Consider the following 14,323-nt stretch of genomic DNA (forward strand, 5'->3'; position numbering starts at 1 on the left):
AGGCCTCTGGTTTCTTAAGAAAGGTATACTTAAATACCTTTTTCAGCTCGTTATATATCATTTCCCAGAAAGCCTTCACTCTAGGGCACGTCCAACAGAGGTGAAAGAATGTTCCTTCAGCCTCTTTACACTTCCAACATTTATTATCAGGCAAATGATATATCTTTGCAAGCTTGACTGGGGTCATGTACCACCTGTATATCATTTTCATAATGTTTTCTTTCAAGGTATTACATGCCGTAAATTTCATACCGGTGGCTCCCAACAGAATTAAAAGCACAATAAAACATCAAACATTAAAAACCTCCCTAAACAGGGCTGCCTTCAGATGTCTTCTAAATGCCAGGTAGTTGTTTATTTCCTTGATATCTGATAGGAGGATGTTCCACAGGGTGGGTGCCACTACAGAGAAGGCCCTCTGCCTCGTTCCCCAAGCCACCATTTTGCTGCTGCCCCAAGAGGCTATGGCGTACCAAAAGGGGGACAAAAATAAACCCAGAATATTTGTGGTATGGATCCTGTGGGATTTCAGCAGGACGTTAAGGGGATATGCCCCAATTGGATGTGAAGCAATGAGGCAACCTCACCCAAAATTGAAGGAATAAGCAGTATTCAGTGGGATCTCTTGTGACTGTCTTGCCCCATCATGAGCACAAATTTTCATAAATGCAATGGAAATTATGTCTGGTGGGAGCCTCTGTAAGGAGCTTCAAAACCTAGCCTGTAGGCTTTCTGATGCCATCGTTCCCATTCCATGACTTATTGTACTTCACGGTAGGAGATTTACCATTTCTGAGATGTGCTACGGTGTCTCTTGTCTCAATGCTGTGAAGGAACCGGTGGTCCCTACTTGAATGCCTAACGAAATGTGTCTCACTTTTTGTTTCACTTCCAGAGTTCTTGGAGGAATTCCCCGGAGATGGCAGAGAATGTGTTAACTGTGGAGCGATGTCCACTCCACTTTGGAGGAAAGATGGGACAGGGCACTACCTGTGCAACGCCTGTGGTCTATATCACAAAATGAATGGCATTAACCGGCCTCTCATCAAGCCCCAGAAAAGGCTGGTAAGTCTGGCTAACCCTCAGTTGGCTTCTGTTTTACTAAAGGATTCTCCACATCCACCTTGTCTGGTCTTTAATATTGGATGGCCTCTTGTGTTTACTGCTTCTGGGGTCTTGTCACAGATTAAGGGTCTGGAAGAGGTGTGAGGTCTGGACAGATTTCTACGGTTTCAGATTGAAATGCCTCAGGGCCACATTTAGGTCTGAAATCCACATTCTCTCTGCTTGCGGGTGGTACCAAGTGTATGGAATTCTCTTCCCAGTGAAATCAAGTAGGCATCGTCTGCAATGAGCTTCACAAGCCAACTTAATTCTTGATTATTTCAGCAAGCCGCCTTATGAAAATGATTTACAGTTTTCATCAGCTTCTTGTCAGATGACCCATTCCTGTATTTCCACTGGATTTTATTCCTTACATTGTTTAGTTGAGGTTCTGCACATTGGATGGGAGGAAAGAGGGAAGGAGAGATTTCCAATATAGAAATGAATAAATCATAGAATCATAGAAATTGTAGACTTGGGAGAGATCACGGGGGTCATCTAGTCCAATGCAGGAATCTTTTGCCCAATGGGGGGCTCGAACCCGCAACCCTGAGATTAAAAAAATCTCATGTTTTACCAACTGAGCTATAATACGATGGTCTGGCATGCATAGTGTTGATATTTTGAGTGGGCAGACTGATTTCCACACAGCACTTGCCTCCCTGTTTTGCTTCTAACCTGATAGGCAGATTAGAAGCTCCATTTTCAGAGCCAGTAAAATCTACACGCCAGTTGCTGTGCCTTCCTGTTCTGGTTAATGGGCTTCCTGGAAGTATCTGGCATTATACTATTTAAAACAGGGTGCTGGACTCCTCTCTCTCTCTCTCTCTCTCTCTCTCTCTCTCTCTCTCTCTGTGTGTGTGTGTGTGTGTCCTACCTACACACACACCCCACACCCCATGGGTCTGATCCAGCAGGTGGCCTCTTATATTCTGAACTCTTTGCAAACTGAGTGGATGCCAATGCAGAGACCTTGGGACTGTTCTCTCCTCCTGCACAAGGAAAGCTGCCTGCCAGAACCCCCCTGGATCAGGCCCAAGGCCCATTTAGTCCAGCATTCTGTTCTCATAGCTACCAACGAGGTGCCTATGGGAAGCCCACAAGCAAGCCCCCCCCCCCCCCGGGTGCAAGACCCCTCTCCCCACTTGCGATTTCCAACAACAACTGGTATTCAGAGGCTTACTGCTGCCAGTACTGAAGGCACAAAGCCATCCTGGTGAGTTGGCTTTTCCACCAGGAATCTGTCTAATAAGCTAATCTGTCTAATAATGTTAATAAGTTTGAGTTTACATCCAGAGACTCTGGAAGCTGGGTGTAGTTCCTGTATCTTGGAGATGGGTGTGTTGTCAGTTTTAGATAGCGTTGCATTCTCTATGAAGCAGCAAATAAAGTCTGTGGGTTCTCTTGGACCCAGCTTTTTGCTTAAGGCTCAGGTTACTTTGGTGGCTAGGTATGTTTCTGACCAGCTTTGGTTTGTGAGTCAGCTGCAATCTTTCCTGGATCAGCTTAGCTGGTCTACAGTGATTCAAGCACTGGTAATCTTGAAGATAAGGCTGCTCTCTTGGCTGGTTTAGAAGCCATGACTGGGGCAGAATTCTGCAGCCTGTTTGCTATTGGGTGTTGGCTACTGCCAACATGGGATGCGGGTGGCGCTGTGGGTTAAACCACAGAGCCTAGGACTTGCCAATCAGAAGGTCAGTGGTTCGAATCCCTGCGACGGGGTGAGCTCCCGTTGCTCGGTCCCTGCTCCTGCCAACCTAGCAGTTCAAAAGCACGTCAAAGTGCAAGTAGATAAATAGGTACCGCTCTGGCGGGAAGGTAAACGGCGTTTCCGTGTGCTGCTCTGGTTCGCCAGATGCGGTTTAGTCATGCTGGCCACTTGACCCGGAAGCTGTACGCCGGCTCCCTCGGCCAATAAAGGTCAGCGGTCCCTTTACCTTTACCTTTACCTTTACCTTGTGTGCATTCAGTGTAGGAACATTTATGGAACCTTTTGCAAAATGTTTTTTCATATATGTGACTTTTTCTACTTGCAATTTTATTTTGAATACATCCAAATGCAGGTTTTAAAACCACGTGACTGTTTCTCCCTGCTTTTCTTTTCTTTTGGCCTGCTTTTCAGGTTTGGGGTTCCAATTTTAGGTTTCCTAAAGGAAGCCCAAGCTTTCAAAATGCACAGCCATTCCCCAGATTCAGTCTGCAAAACTCTGGCGCCTCATGGTTGGAGTCAAGACTGCCTCTGTTTACATTTAGCAACTTCACACTTCATCTAATTTTATACCCTGTGGCTGGACTCCAGCTAACCCGGAGTAGACCCACTGAAAGTAATGACCCTAAGTTAGTCACGTTCAGTAATTTCAGTGGGTCTACTCTGAGCAGGAATAGCACTGGATACAACCCAATGCATCTTTCCCTTCCACTGTTACTCACCGAGTTGTAAAGTATAGCATTCTTCCCTCCCCCTTCAGTTGTTTAGAGAATATATCTTACATCCCTGGCAGCAGAAATGTTGACTTGTCCTTGGGATTCCAAAGGTATTTCCCATGACCTTCATCTGTCTTTGCTGGATTAAAACTATTCAAACCCTAAACGTAGTATTGGAAAGGGAGAGGAAAATACACGATGGCAGCTGGTCAGTGTGCACCTGGAATCTGCCTTAATCAAAGTTAAAAAGGGGGAGATTGTGGGCAAATTGTCCAATTCTAATCGCAGTGGTGAATGAAGATAAGCCCTTTCCTAGTATTGCTGTTTCTTCTTCCTCTTCTTCTTCTTCTTCTTCTTCTTCTTCTTCTTCTTCTTCTATCACTTGTAGCTGAGTAAGATTGTCTTCCATAAACACGGTTTTAACAGTGAGTCCATAAGTGACTGCAGAGGCCAATTCTGGATCCTTCCACAGTGGGGACATAGGTTTCCAGGCGGGAGTTGATCATGGTGAGGGTTTGCCAAGTATACCTTCCTCTTAGCACGTTTCTCCCTTGTGTCCTGAGTTCGAGTGTCTTCAAAGCCCATGACACCTTTGGTAAAGGCTGTTCTCCAATTGGAGCTCTCACAGGCCAGTGTTTCCCAGTTGTCGGTGTTTACACTACATTTTTTTCGATTTGCCTAGAGAGAGTCTTTGAACCTCTTTTGTTGACCACCGGCATTACGCTTTCCATTTTTAAGTTTGGAATAGAGTAGTTGGACATGAAGATAAGCTCTTTCCTAATATTGCTGGTTAACCTCCCCTTAGCCCCCTCTCCTAACCAAGCATGCATCTGGAATGAAAGTTTGACTAAGAACTAAAGTGCCTGGAGAAGGTTAGCCAGAGCGGAGAGTTGTCCATCTCTTTCCCTCTGAATCATAGGAAGGGACCACGAGGATCATCTAGTCCACGGGTGTCAAACACAAGGCCCGCGGGCCGAATCCGGCCCGCCAGACCTCGTCACGTGGCCCGTGTAGCTGCCGCCAGCCTTCACCTTTTATTCTCCCTTTTTTTTTGACACAAGAAAGCCGCCTCTTCAGCACATGCGCGGCAGCCTACAAGCCAGAGAACGTCTGCCCTCTAGCGGCGCCAGCCGTTCTACACAGGAAACCTCCACTTTACATGTCCTTTACATAGTCCTACAGATACAACCGGCCCTTTGAGGGTGACCAAACTGCTGATGCGGCCCCCGATGAATTTGAGTTTGACACCCCTGATCTAGTCCAACCCAGTGGCGTAGCGTGGGTTGTCAGCACCCGGGGCAAGGCAAGTAATTTGCACCCCCTAACCCATGGATTTGCGCCCCCTAACCCTAACCCTAACCCCCAGATGTTGCACCCGGTGCAGCCGGCCCCCCCTGCACCCCCCACGCTACGCCACTGGTCCAACCCCCTACAATGCAGGCATCTTTTGCCAAACGTGGGGCATGGACCCATGGCTGTTCCTTGGGTGCCCACACAGTATGAGCAACAGATGTACAATTTGTGCACACAAATCATTGAGCTGCACACTGGCTCGTTTATTCACAGGTAACATTCAACAAGTGTACACCAGAGTACAAAACAGTTGAGCTTCCTTTCACACAAACATGTGTGTGTGTGTAGAGTCAGCCATATAAAGAATTGGAGAAAATAATTGTTCAGCTGAGTATCATGTGTCGTTCGAGCCACAATGACTCTGGGTGTGACTCTCCATCTTGGTTCAGTCCTCCGGCTTTGTAGCTGAGGCTGCGTATGAGCTTTTCCTGCGTGCTTTGAATGAAACACATTACAAAGTCCACGATACCAAAAGCTTATCAGCTGCATTTGGCTGCCGAACGCAGTCTGGGGTGGACTTTCTGTTTTAAGGGCTCGGTCTGGTTTTGTATAAACAAACACATCGGGGCGCAATGTTGAAGTCAACAACTTCCTAGCCAAGGTCAAAGCTCCGCAAAGGCAGAGTGGAATAAGAAGAGGAGGGAGGAATTCACTTTCTCTTTTTAAAAAAGCACAGTAAGAATAATGCTGGAGCTGTTGCAACAAATGTGCCTCCCTCCCTCCTTCCCTGACAACCAAAATAGACCTTAGTCTTTTACCACTATTGCCAAATGCTGGAGAGAATTTGTAATCTGACTGTTTCCCTTCTGGAAGAGTAGTTCTTTTCCTACAGGGCTCATCCGCTATGGTCACAGTCACACCATATGTTTCGATCACTCTTATATGTCTTTAAACAGTCATGGCTTCCCCCCAAAGAATCATAGGAACTGTGGTTTGAAGGGGGCTGATAGCTGATAGGAGACCCCCTAAGAAATGACATTTCTTAAGGATTTTGTTTTGGGGGGGAAGCCATGCCACTGTTTGATCAAACAGTATCACAGCAATCCTTACAGTCCTAGTTGATTTTACTTTAATTAACAATATTGTGATCTGTCGACACTTTTTTCCATTATCGTGATCACAGTGTTTAACTAATAATTTTGTTGAGGTCTGTAGCAATGGCCATTTCTGCTGTAGCCGCTGTAGAATGTGACCTGGCAGGGAAGGAGGGATGACCCCATATTACATATTACTATATAAAGCAGTGGGAGAAAACAAACATAAAACATTCAGGCCTGGACCTGGAAATCCCAAACCTGTGCCTAGAAATGGGGAACAAACGTGTGGGTGAGCATTCAGGAACTTCACAACCAGAATGCTAAAATGTGTCATTCCACTATGTCTTTGCCGGTCTTTGCAATACTTCTCGTTCTGATTCCTGCTCCCCTTCACTTAATTCATCATTTGTGGGGACCAAGTTTTTAAGAGCGAAACAAATGGATGCACAGTTTTTTTTTTGCATTGTGGGTAATTTCCAAGGCAATGGGTGATGCTCACGAAGAACTGATACTTTAAGGCTGTGAAATATTATTGAAGCACCTAAAGTGAGAGTATGTTAGTTTGCAAGATGTATCTGCTGCAGGACTACACAATAGCAAGCTGCCAGTTTGGGGTGGGGGTGGGGGTTTAGAGAGCCTTCCCTCATCACATAGAACTGTAGAGTTGGAAGGGACCCTGAGGATCCTCTAGTCCAACCCCCTGCAATGCAGGAATCTCAGCTAAAGCATCCATGGCAGACGGCCATCCAACCTCTGCTATAAAACCTCCAAGGAAGGAGAGTCCAGAACCTCCCGAGGGAGACTGTTCCACTGTCAAACAGCTCTTACCATCAGAAAGTTTTTCCTGATGTTTAGCTGGGATCTCATTTCTTGTAACTTGAATCCATTGGTTGGTGTTCTACCCTCCAGAGCAGGAGAAAACAAGCTTGCTCCATCTTCCATGTGACAGCCCTTGAGATATTTGAAGATGGCTATCATATCTCCTCTCTGTCTCCTCTTCTCCAGGCTAAACATACTCAACTCCCTCAACCATTCCTCATAAGGCTCAGTTTCCAGACCCTTGATTGTCTTGGTTGCCATCAAAGTTTCCTAAATATTTTTAAAACACTTCTACACACACACACACACACACACAGAGAGAGAGAGAGAGAGAGAGAGCAGGTTAACTTTTCATGTGAAAGGAGGAGTACTTGTTTCACCAGGCACAAATCTAATGGTGTGATTCTCACACTGGCATCTGTGCAGGAAATCATCGCAAACTTCACATGGAACTGCTGATTGCATGTAGCAGTCAAAATATGTTTCTCTGTTTGGGTCAGAGACTTAGCAGTGGAACAAGTTGGGCTCCATAATTCTCCTTTGAAGCCCTTCTCCTTTGAAGAAGGGCTTTGAAGGGGTTGCAACAGAGCCAGAGAATCTATTAATTTTCTTCATGAACATGGGCACATGTATGAACATACCTTGAAGAAGAAACCAGGGGCTGGTGAGAATTGCCTTGGGCGGTAGTGGTAGGAGATTCAGCTTATTCAGGTACCCTTAGCATTGTCAGTTCTTGCATTGTAATTTTTTACTACAGTGGTATCTCGGGTTAAGTACTTAATTCGTTCCGGAGGTCCGTACTTAACCTGAAACTGTTCTTAACCTGAAGCACCACTTTAGCTAATGGGGCCTCCTGCTGCTGCCGCACCGCCAGAGCACGATTTCTGTTCTCATCCTGAAGCAAAGTTCTTAACCTGAAGCACTATTTCTGGGTTAGCGGAGTCTGTAACCTGAAGCGTATGTAACCCGAGATACCACTGTATTCTGCTTGTTTACACAATCATCATGCAAGGAAGGCCACTGGGTTATTTCTTTCTCTCTCTCTCTCTCTCTCTCTCTCTCTCTCTCTCCCTCACTCACTCACTCACTGTTTGTGTATATATACTTTTTGCGCCATAAGACACACCAGACCATAAGACGCACCTAGTTTTTGGAAGAGGAAAACAAGAAAAAAAATATTCTGAATCCCAGAAGCCAGGACAGCCAGCGGGATCACAGCGCAGCAATCCCACTGGCTATCCTGGCTTATGGGATAGCTATGCGCAGCCTCTCCCGGGCAAGGGGAGCTTTCATCCCGCTGCCCAGGAGAGGCTGCGCATGGCTAAGGCTCCCCCAAGAGCCGCGCTCCCTTTAAAGAGCACGCAGAGTGTGTGTGCAGCTCTTTAAAGGGAGCGCTGAGCAGAGCCTCCCGCCTGCATTCGCTCCATAATGCACACACATTTTCCCCATACTTTTCAGAAGGGGAAAAGTGCATCTTATAGAGCGAAAAATACGGTATATACAGGGTGAGTCCTTTAAAAGAGTCCCTGTGGATATAGAGTACAAATGTTCCACGGGGCCTCTTTTAAAAGACTCACCCTGTATATTTCAACAGTTAACAAATTTAATAAAAAAATACATAGTTTTCCATTAATATTCAGTTACCTTCTCCACCCAGTACATAGTTATAAGCTATGGAATTCATTCCCCCAAGATGGTAGCGGTGACCGCCATCCTGGATGGCTTTAAAAGGCAATTGGACATGTTTATATTTGATGTCACATCAACCCCTCATCTTCTAGGAAATGGGCTTTATCTCAGATTTGATCATTTCCTGCCTGATGCAAATGCAGCAGCGCTTCAGCACCACCCCACTTATATATATGTCTTCCTTTTCAGTCCTCCTCTAGACGCGCAGGTCTCTGCTGCACTAACTGCCATACGACCAACACTACGCTCTGGAGACGGAACGCAGAAGGGGAGCCAGTCTGCAACGCATGCGGATTATACATGAAACTGCATGGGGTAAGGAGCATGTATTCGTTAGCCTGGTATTCTGAGCATGTGTCTCTTCAAACACAAAGCCCCAGAGAAATAATAAAGGCAGAAACAAGTACAATATATAGAAATAAATACAGGCACACACACCTCAGTTTACACCGGAGTTACATTCCAGGTCACCGCATGCATTGGCAGAGCACATTAAGCCGCCCGCCCCAGCCCTCCTCCTTCTGGTGCTGAACATGGTGCATGCGTGCATCAATAATAATAATAATAATATCTTTATTGTCATTGCCCCCTCTCGGCGACAACAAAATTACTTGCAAATGCACACAAATTGAGAGTGGCTTGTATGTAGTTAAAAACAATGACTCTAAAAGTCAATTCACAAAAGAATCAGACACAAAAACCCTTCTACCCAACAACAGGATGGACAAATACTGCCATAAAGGCAGCACAATATAGTGGTCTTCATCAGTTCCCAAATACAGTGGTACCTCAGGTTAAGAACTTAATTCGTTCTGTTCTTAACCTGAAACTATTCTTAACTTGAAGCACCACTTTAGTTAATGGGGCCTCCTGCTGCCACCGTGCCGCTGGAGCACGATTTCTGTTCTCATCCTGAAGCAAAGTTCTTAACCCGAGGTAATATTTCTGGGTTAGCGGAGTTTGTAACCTAAAGCATGTGTAACCTGAAGCGTATGTAATCCGAGGTACCACTGTACTTGAGAAAGAAACGTGTATTTGCAACTGAGGAGGAGAGTGTTTTGCAACTGAGGGGCTACCACGGAAAAGGCCTGTTCTCTCATTGCTCTCCTCCAAACTTTTCTTGAAAAGGGCACTGAGAGAAAAGGCTTCAGACAACTATTTTGGGGTCTGGGTCAGTACTTATGAGATAAGGCAGTCTATAAGGAATCAGGGTCCTAAGCTTTATGCACCAAGATCAGCATTTTGATTTGAGTTCAGAAGTGGAATCTGCCGCCAGGCCAGAACCTGTGCCAGTGTGCTTTGCGTCTCTCAAAAATGTAGACCTAGGTTTCACCTGTCCCAGAGACAGAAGACTGTCCTTGTTCAAGAAGTAAAAATACTGTAGTCATCAGCCACAGCTACCGTATTTTTTGCTCTATAAGACTCACTTTTTCCCTCCTAAAATGTAAGGGGAAATGTGTGTGCATCTTATGGAGTGAATGCACGCTGCGCAGCTATCCCAGAAGCCAGAACAGCAAGAGGGATTGCTGCTTTCACTGCGCAGCGATCCCTCTTGCTGTTCTGGCTTCTGGGATTCAGAATATTTTTTTCCCTTCTTTTTCTCCTCCAAAAACTAGGTGCATCTTATGGTCTGGTGCGTCTTATAGAGCGAAAAATATGGTATTTCTCCTACCCCAGTAGTGTAGGAAAGAAACTGGAGGAAATATGGGTGTGCGTGTCTGTCGTAAGGCTCTCCAAATACTCTGCCTCATGCATCTACTAGCCCAAGGTCTGCCAATGAGAAAAATGAACCCCTTTGAAGGACAAGGACACCGTCTGCATTGCACAGATACAGTGACTATAAAGCGAATACTGGAGTGCTCTGCAGAAAAGCAAGTCAAAGCCGGTACTGATGATTCTTCCTCTTTTTGATGTCAAGGTACCCAGACCTCTGGCAATGAAAAAAGAAAGCATCCAGACGAGGAAGAGGAAACCTAAAAATATCACCAAAGGAAAATCCTCAACAGGTATCAATAATAATAGTAAATTCTAAAATAAATGGCGTCTTGGTGCATGCATGGCTGTCCTGCTCCAAATTGCTTACAATCCAACCTTCTACACTGCAGAATTAAGGAAAGGAAGGCAGTATCTGCATGATTTGATCCTTCGATGTTGACTCTTTCTACCATTGCGAAGCAGAATTCACGAAGTGTTCACACAGTTCATACACACTATGGAGTCGGCTATATTAGCAAAAAAACCCAGTGTTTTGAATGCATTATAAAGATGCAACACCAGATGGTGCTGGGGAGCAAAAAAAAATATTTGCGATTTTTCATAGCGTTGTTTTTTCCTATAACGATTTAATTTCTGACTTATTTATAGCGTCCCCCCTGTGTGTAGATCCACTCCATGTGTTCACACAGAGAGTTTATCTTTCTCTCTGTGTGTGATCCACAGTTCAGCCAAGGTTTCTCTCTGTGTGTTTAACCTTCACCCTCACACACATCCAACCCTAGCCAAACCCACAGTCCGAAGAGATGCAACCCAGAAAGAATTATTTCTTATGATTCTGCTGGCTGACTAGTTAGACCCTCTGTGAAGGATAAGGGTTAAAGCAAGGGCAAGGGTGAGCTTGAAGGAGGACAATTATAAAAATTAAGATTAAATTATAAGTGATAAAATTAAAGTGCTTAGTCCTTGTTTGGCTATTTGGGGTCGTCGTCCCCATTAAGATCTTCTAAGATTTACTAAAGTATTTTCTGTTTGTGCAAACCTTGGGGACTGCTCCTCTTGTGTGTGGACGGTACTGTTTTGGCTGCAAAAGGATTGGCACTCAGTGGGTTGAGTTCGCTGTTGGTAATGGGATAAAACAACAGGTAGGGAGCCTATTCCAATCTGAGGGCTGTATTCCATTGCAGGAACTTTCTGGGGGCCACATGCAGGGGGCCAGAGGCGAAAGCAGGGAAAGCAATGGATGTGATTGTTGCCTTTGTACAGTAGGCTAGATTCTAGCAATACAGAAGCTATAGATTCCCCTCCCTCCCTCTTCATCCTTCATCCCCAAAGCAAGAGCCATTATCACAGTTCCAGAAAATGTGACATCTAGGCAAAAGTTCTCAAGTTACACGCAGAGGAGAGCCAGTGAGAAGTATGGGGTGGGGTAGGGTCTAGGGAGGGTCCCAAGGGCCACATAGATATCCCTCAAGGGCCACATTCAGCCCCTGGACCTGACAGTTCCTCACCTCTGAGAAAGAAGCAAATGTTTGGTCTCAGAGGCCTTGCGCAGATGTCAGAAGTTTGAAGGAGATGGAAATATGAATAAATCATATGGCCTATAACTAACAATAATAATGCAATCTGCTTCTGCTTCACACTTCCATTAATGTATGTATGCTTTAAACCATTTTATCTTGCAGGGTCCACCAATTCAACCACCAATTCCCCTTCCTCCATCACAAATTCTGAAAGCACCGTCACTTTAAAAACGGAACCCTCTGTAACAGCGCAATATCCAGGGCAGTCGATCGTGGCAGCTTCCCAGGTAAATAGATGCTAGGAACTGCAGTACATCTTGACAAATGATATGATATGATATGATATGTAGCATGCTCATGGATTTTGTGCTGCTGGTGGAGATGATAATGATGGACTCCTCTAGCAGGCATTGGCCAAGCTGCCGTAATTTCAGAGTCTCCTGGGCCAGTTAGAGTCTCCTGGGCATAGTCTCAGAGTACGGCAGGCCGGAGCGGAAATAAAGGTCTGTATTAAAAATGGAGGTCTATAAAAGGGGGCAGTAGACCAAAGGAATGATGGGAATGGAGATGAGTCCTGCAAAAGAATGAGTGGGAGACCTGAAGAAGGAATACAAGAGATTAGTGTTTCTCCCCAGCTGTTGGACCAAACTCCCATCATCCCTGACTACTAGCTAGGGATGATGGGAGTTGTAGTCCAACCACAGCTGGGGACCCATGTCTGAGAAACACTGAAAGGGAAACTAGAAGCAGGGAGGCATAAAGAAGGGTGTGTGTCGGGGATGGAGAACCTGTGGCCCTCTGGATGTTGTTGGACTCCAATTCCCATCAGCCCAAGCCAACAGTGGCCACTGCTCAGGGATGATGGGAGCTGTAGTCCAACAATATCTGGAGGGTTACAGGTTTCCCATTCTCTGTGTATAGCGCCAGGAGCTGCAGAGATCAGGAAGACTGGAGGTCTGACCCGTGTTAAACATCTTAGTCTTTATGGTAGGGGTTAAAATAACCAATGCAATAGAAATTTCACTTGTAATGGGGACAGCAAGCCCATTCATTTCTTTGTTGCAAATCCTTGTAGGGTCCAAGCCAATCTGAAGACGCTCTGGCTGACAGCCACACCCAGTTCAAGTATGAGCCAGAGGACTACGCCTTCTCTGCGGCCACCATGACCCAGCAGTCGGGACTAAGCGTTCCTCTTCGCCAAGACTCATGGTGCGCCCTGGCACTGGCCTAGGAAACTGGTCTTCCATTTTTAAAATTGAAAGCAGGCAGCAGATGAACCTGTTGTTCCCATGACGTCAGTGGATAGCAGGCAAAAAAAAAGGACCTCCCTACCTTAGTACTTTGGGTGATCAATGTGGGTCTCTGTTTTCTAAATGCTGGCTTCTTTTTCCATGGAAGATGCACCATTTGAACTGAATATGGCCAATTGCCTCCCTCTTGACACATCTGACTCTATAGGTCTCTTTTGCTCTCAGAAAGTTTTCAAATTTTACCAGCACCAATCGAAAGCGGGAAGAAACCCAGACCTCTGTTCGGAGGAGGAGGTATCTATCTTCCCCATGATCCATTTTAAAGAAATAAATCTCAGAATCTATACTTTTGTTCACAGTGATTTCAACTCCCCTCTTTTTATGACTCCCCTGTGTGCAATTTTACTCCACTTCCCAATAAAGACTATAATAGAAAGTGGCACCAAGTAACTTAATTTTATTAAAATGTAAACAAGTCTTGCCTTCCTAATGTTTATTGGTGTGGGCAAGGCAAAGGGGGGAGGAAGGAGAGGAAAATAAACCTGTTTTAAAACATTTACTGTTTTATATTAAAAAGAGAATACTTCTGATAGTGTGTTACCTTCTGGAGTGTCTAATTTATCACCATTTTAAAAAATAAATCGCACAGAGAAATTCTCTTGAACTGCTCTTCTAAGCGTTCTGTTGAAGGAAGTTTCTCAACACACCAGCCCATCACACTGTAGCAGAGGTGGGGCCACTCCCAGTCACCAGTCTAGCTGCCACATTGTGGATTAAGACTTTCATTGCCTACTTGTCATATTATACACCCAGGGTATGCTCTGAAGGCACATGAGGTCACCATCTTGCTGAGGTTCAGCAGGTCTGGGTCTGATCAGGGCCTGGAACTCCATGCCCACCACCCTGGGCTCTATGGCTGAAAAAAGGTAGGGCACAAATAATAATAATAATAATAATAAATTTTATTTATATCCCGCCCTCCCCAGCCGAAGCCGGGCTCAGGGTGGCTAACAACAATCAACAATCAAACAATCAGATATTCACACATTCTAAAAATATTACATTATAAAAATCAATTAAAATCAAATTAATGGCAACTAATTAAGCAAGATTCTAAGCAGGTTGCCAGAGGAGGGAGTCAGACTGCGCCCTGACCAAAGGCCTGGTGGAACAACTCTGTCTTGCAGGCCCTGCGGAAGGATGTCAGGTCCCGCAGGGCCCTAGTCTCTTGTGACAGAGCGTTCCACCAGATTGGAGCCACAGCCGAGAAGGCCCTGGCTCTAGTTGAGGCCAGCCTAACCTCTCTGAGGCCTGGGACCTTGAGGATGTTAGTATTTGCAGACCGTAGGTTTCTCTGTGGGGCATACCAGGAGAGGCGGTCCCGTAGGTACGAGGGTCCTAGGCCGTATAG

At 45.5% G+C, this 14,323-nt stretch overlaps 1 protein-coding gene and 1 long non-coding RNA gene across 4 annotated transcripts in view; one reads left to right on the forward strand and one right to left on the reverse strand.

Annotated features, from left to right (window-relative positions):
• GATA5 (GATA binding protein 5) overlaps window positions 1–13,502 on the forward strand; it is a 52,585-nt gene extending 39,083 nt beyond the window's left edge. For all 3 annotated transcript variants that reach the window (XM_081867978.1, XM_081867979.1, XM_081867977.1), the window contains exons 3-7: window positions 896–1,065; window positions 8,616–8,741; window positions 10,345–10,432; window positions 11,825–11,949; window positions 12,738–13,502. In XM_081867978.1, the coding sequence (XP_081724104.1) occupies window positions 896–1,065; window positions 8,616–8,741; window positions 10,345–10,432; window positions 11,825–11,949; window positions 12,738–12,893 (665 nt within the window). In that variant the 3' untranslated portion in view covers window positions 12,894–13,502. The remainder of the gene's footprint in view (window positions 1–895; window positions 1,066–8,615; window positions 8,742–10,344; window positions 10,433–11,824; window positions 11,950–12,737) is intronic.
• The window catches only part of LOC309345225, a 284,561-nt gene that overhangs the window by 260,897 nt on the left and 9,341 nt on the right, over window positions 1–14,323 (reverse strand). The window lies entirely within an intron of this gene.

This window comes from Podarcis erhardii, assembly GCF_964252035.2.
Source record: "Podarcis erhardii genome assembly, chromosome: 6".
Classification (NCBI taxonomy): Eukaryota; Metazoa; Chordata; class Lepidosauria; order Squamata; family Lacertidae; genus Podarcis; species Podarcis erhardii.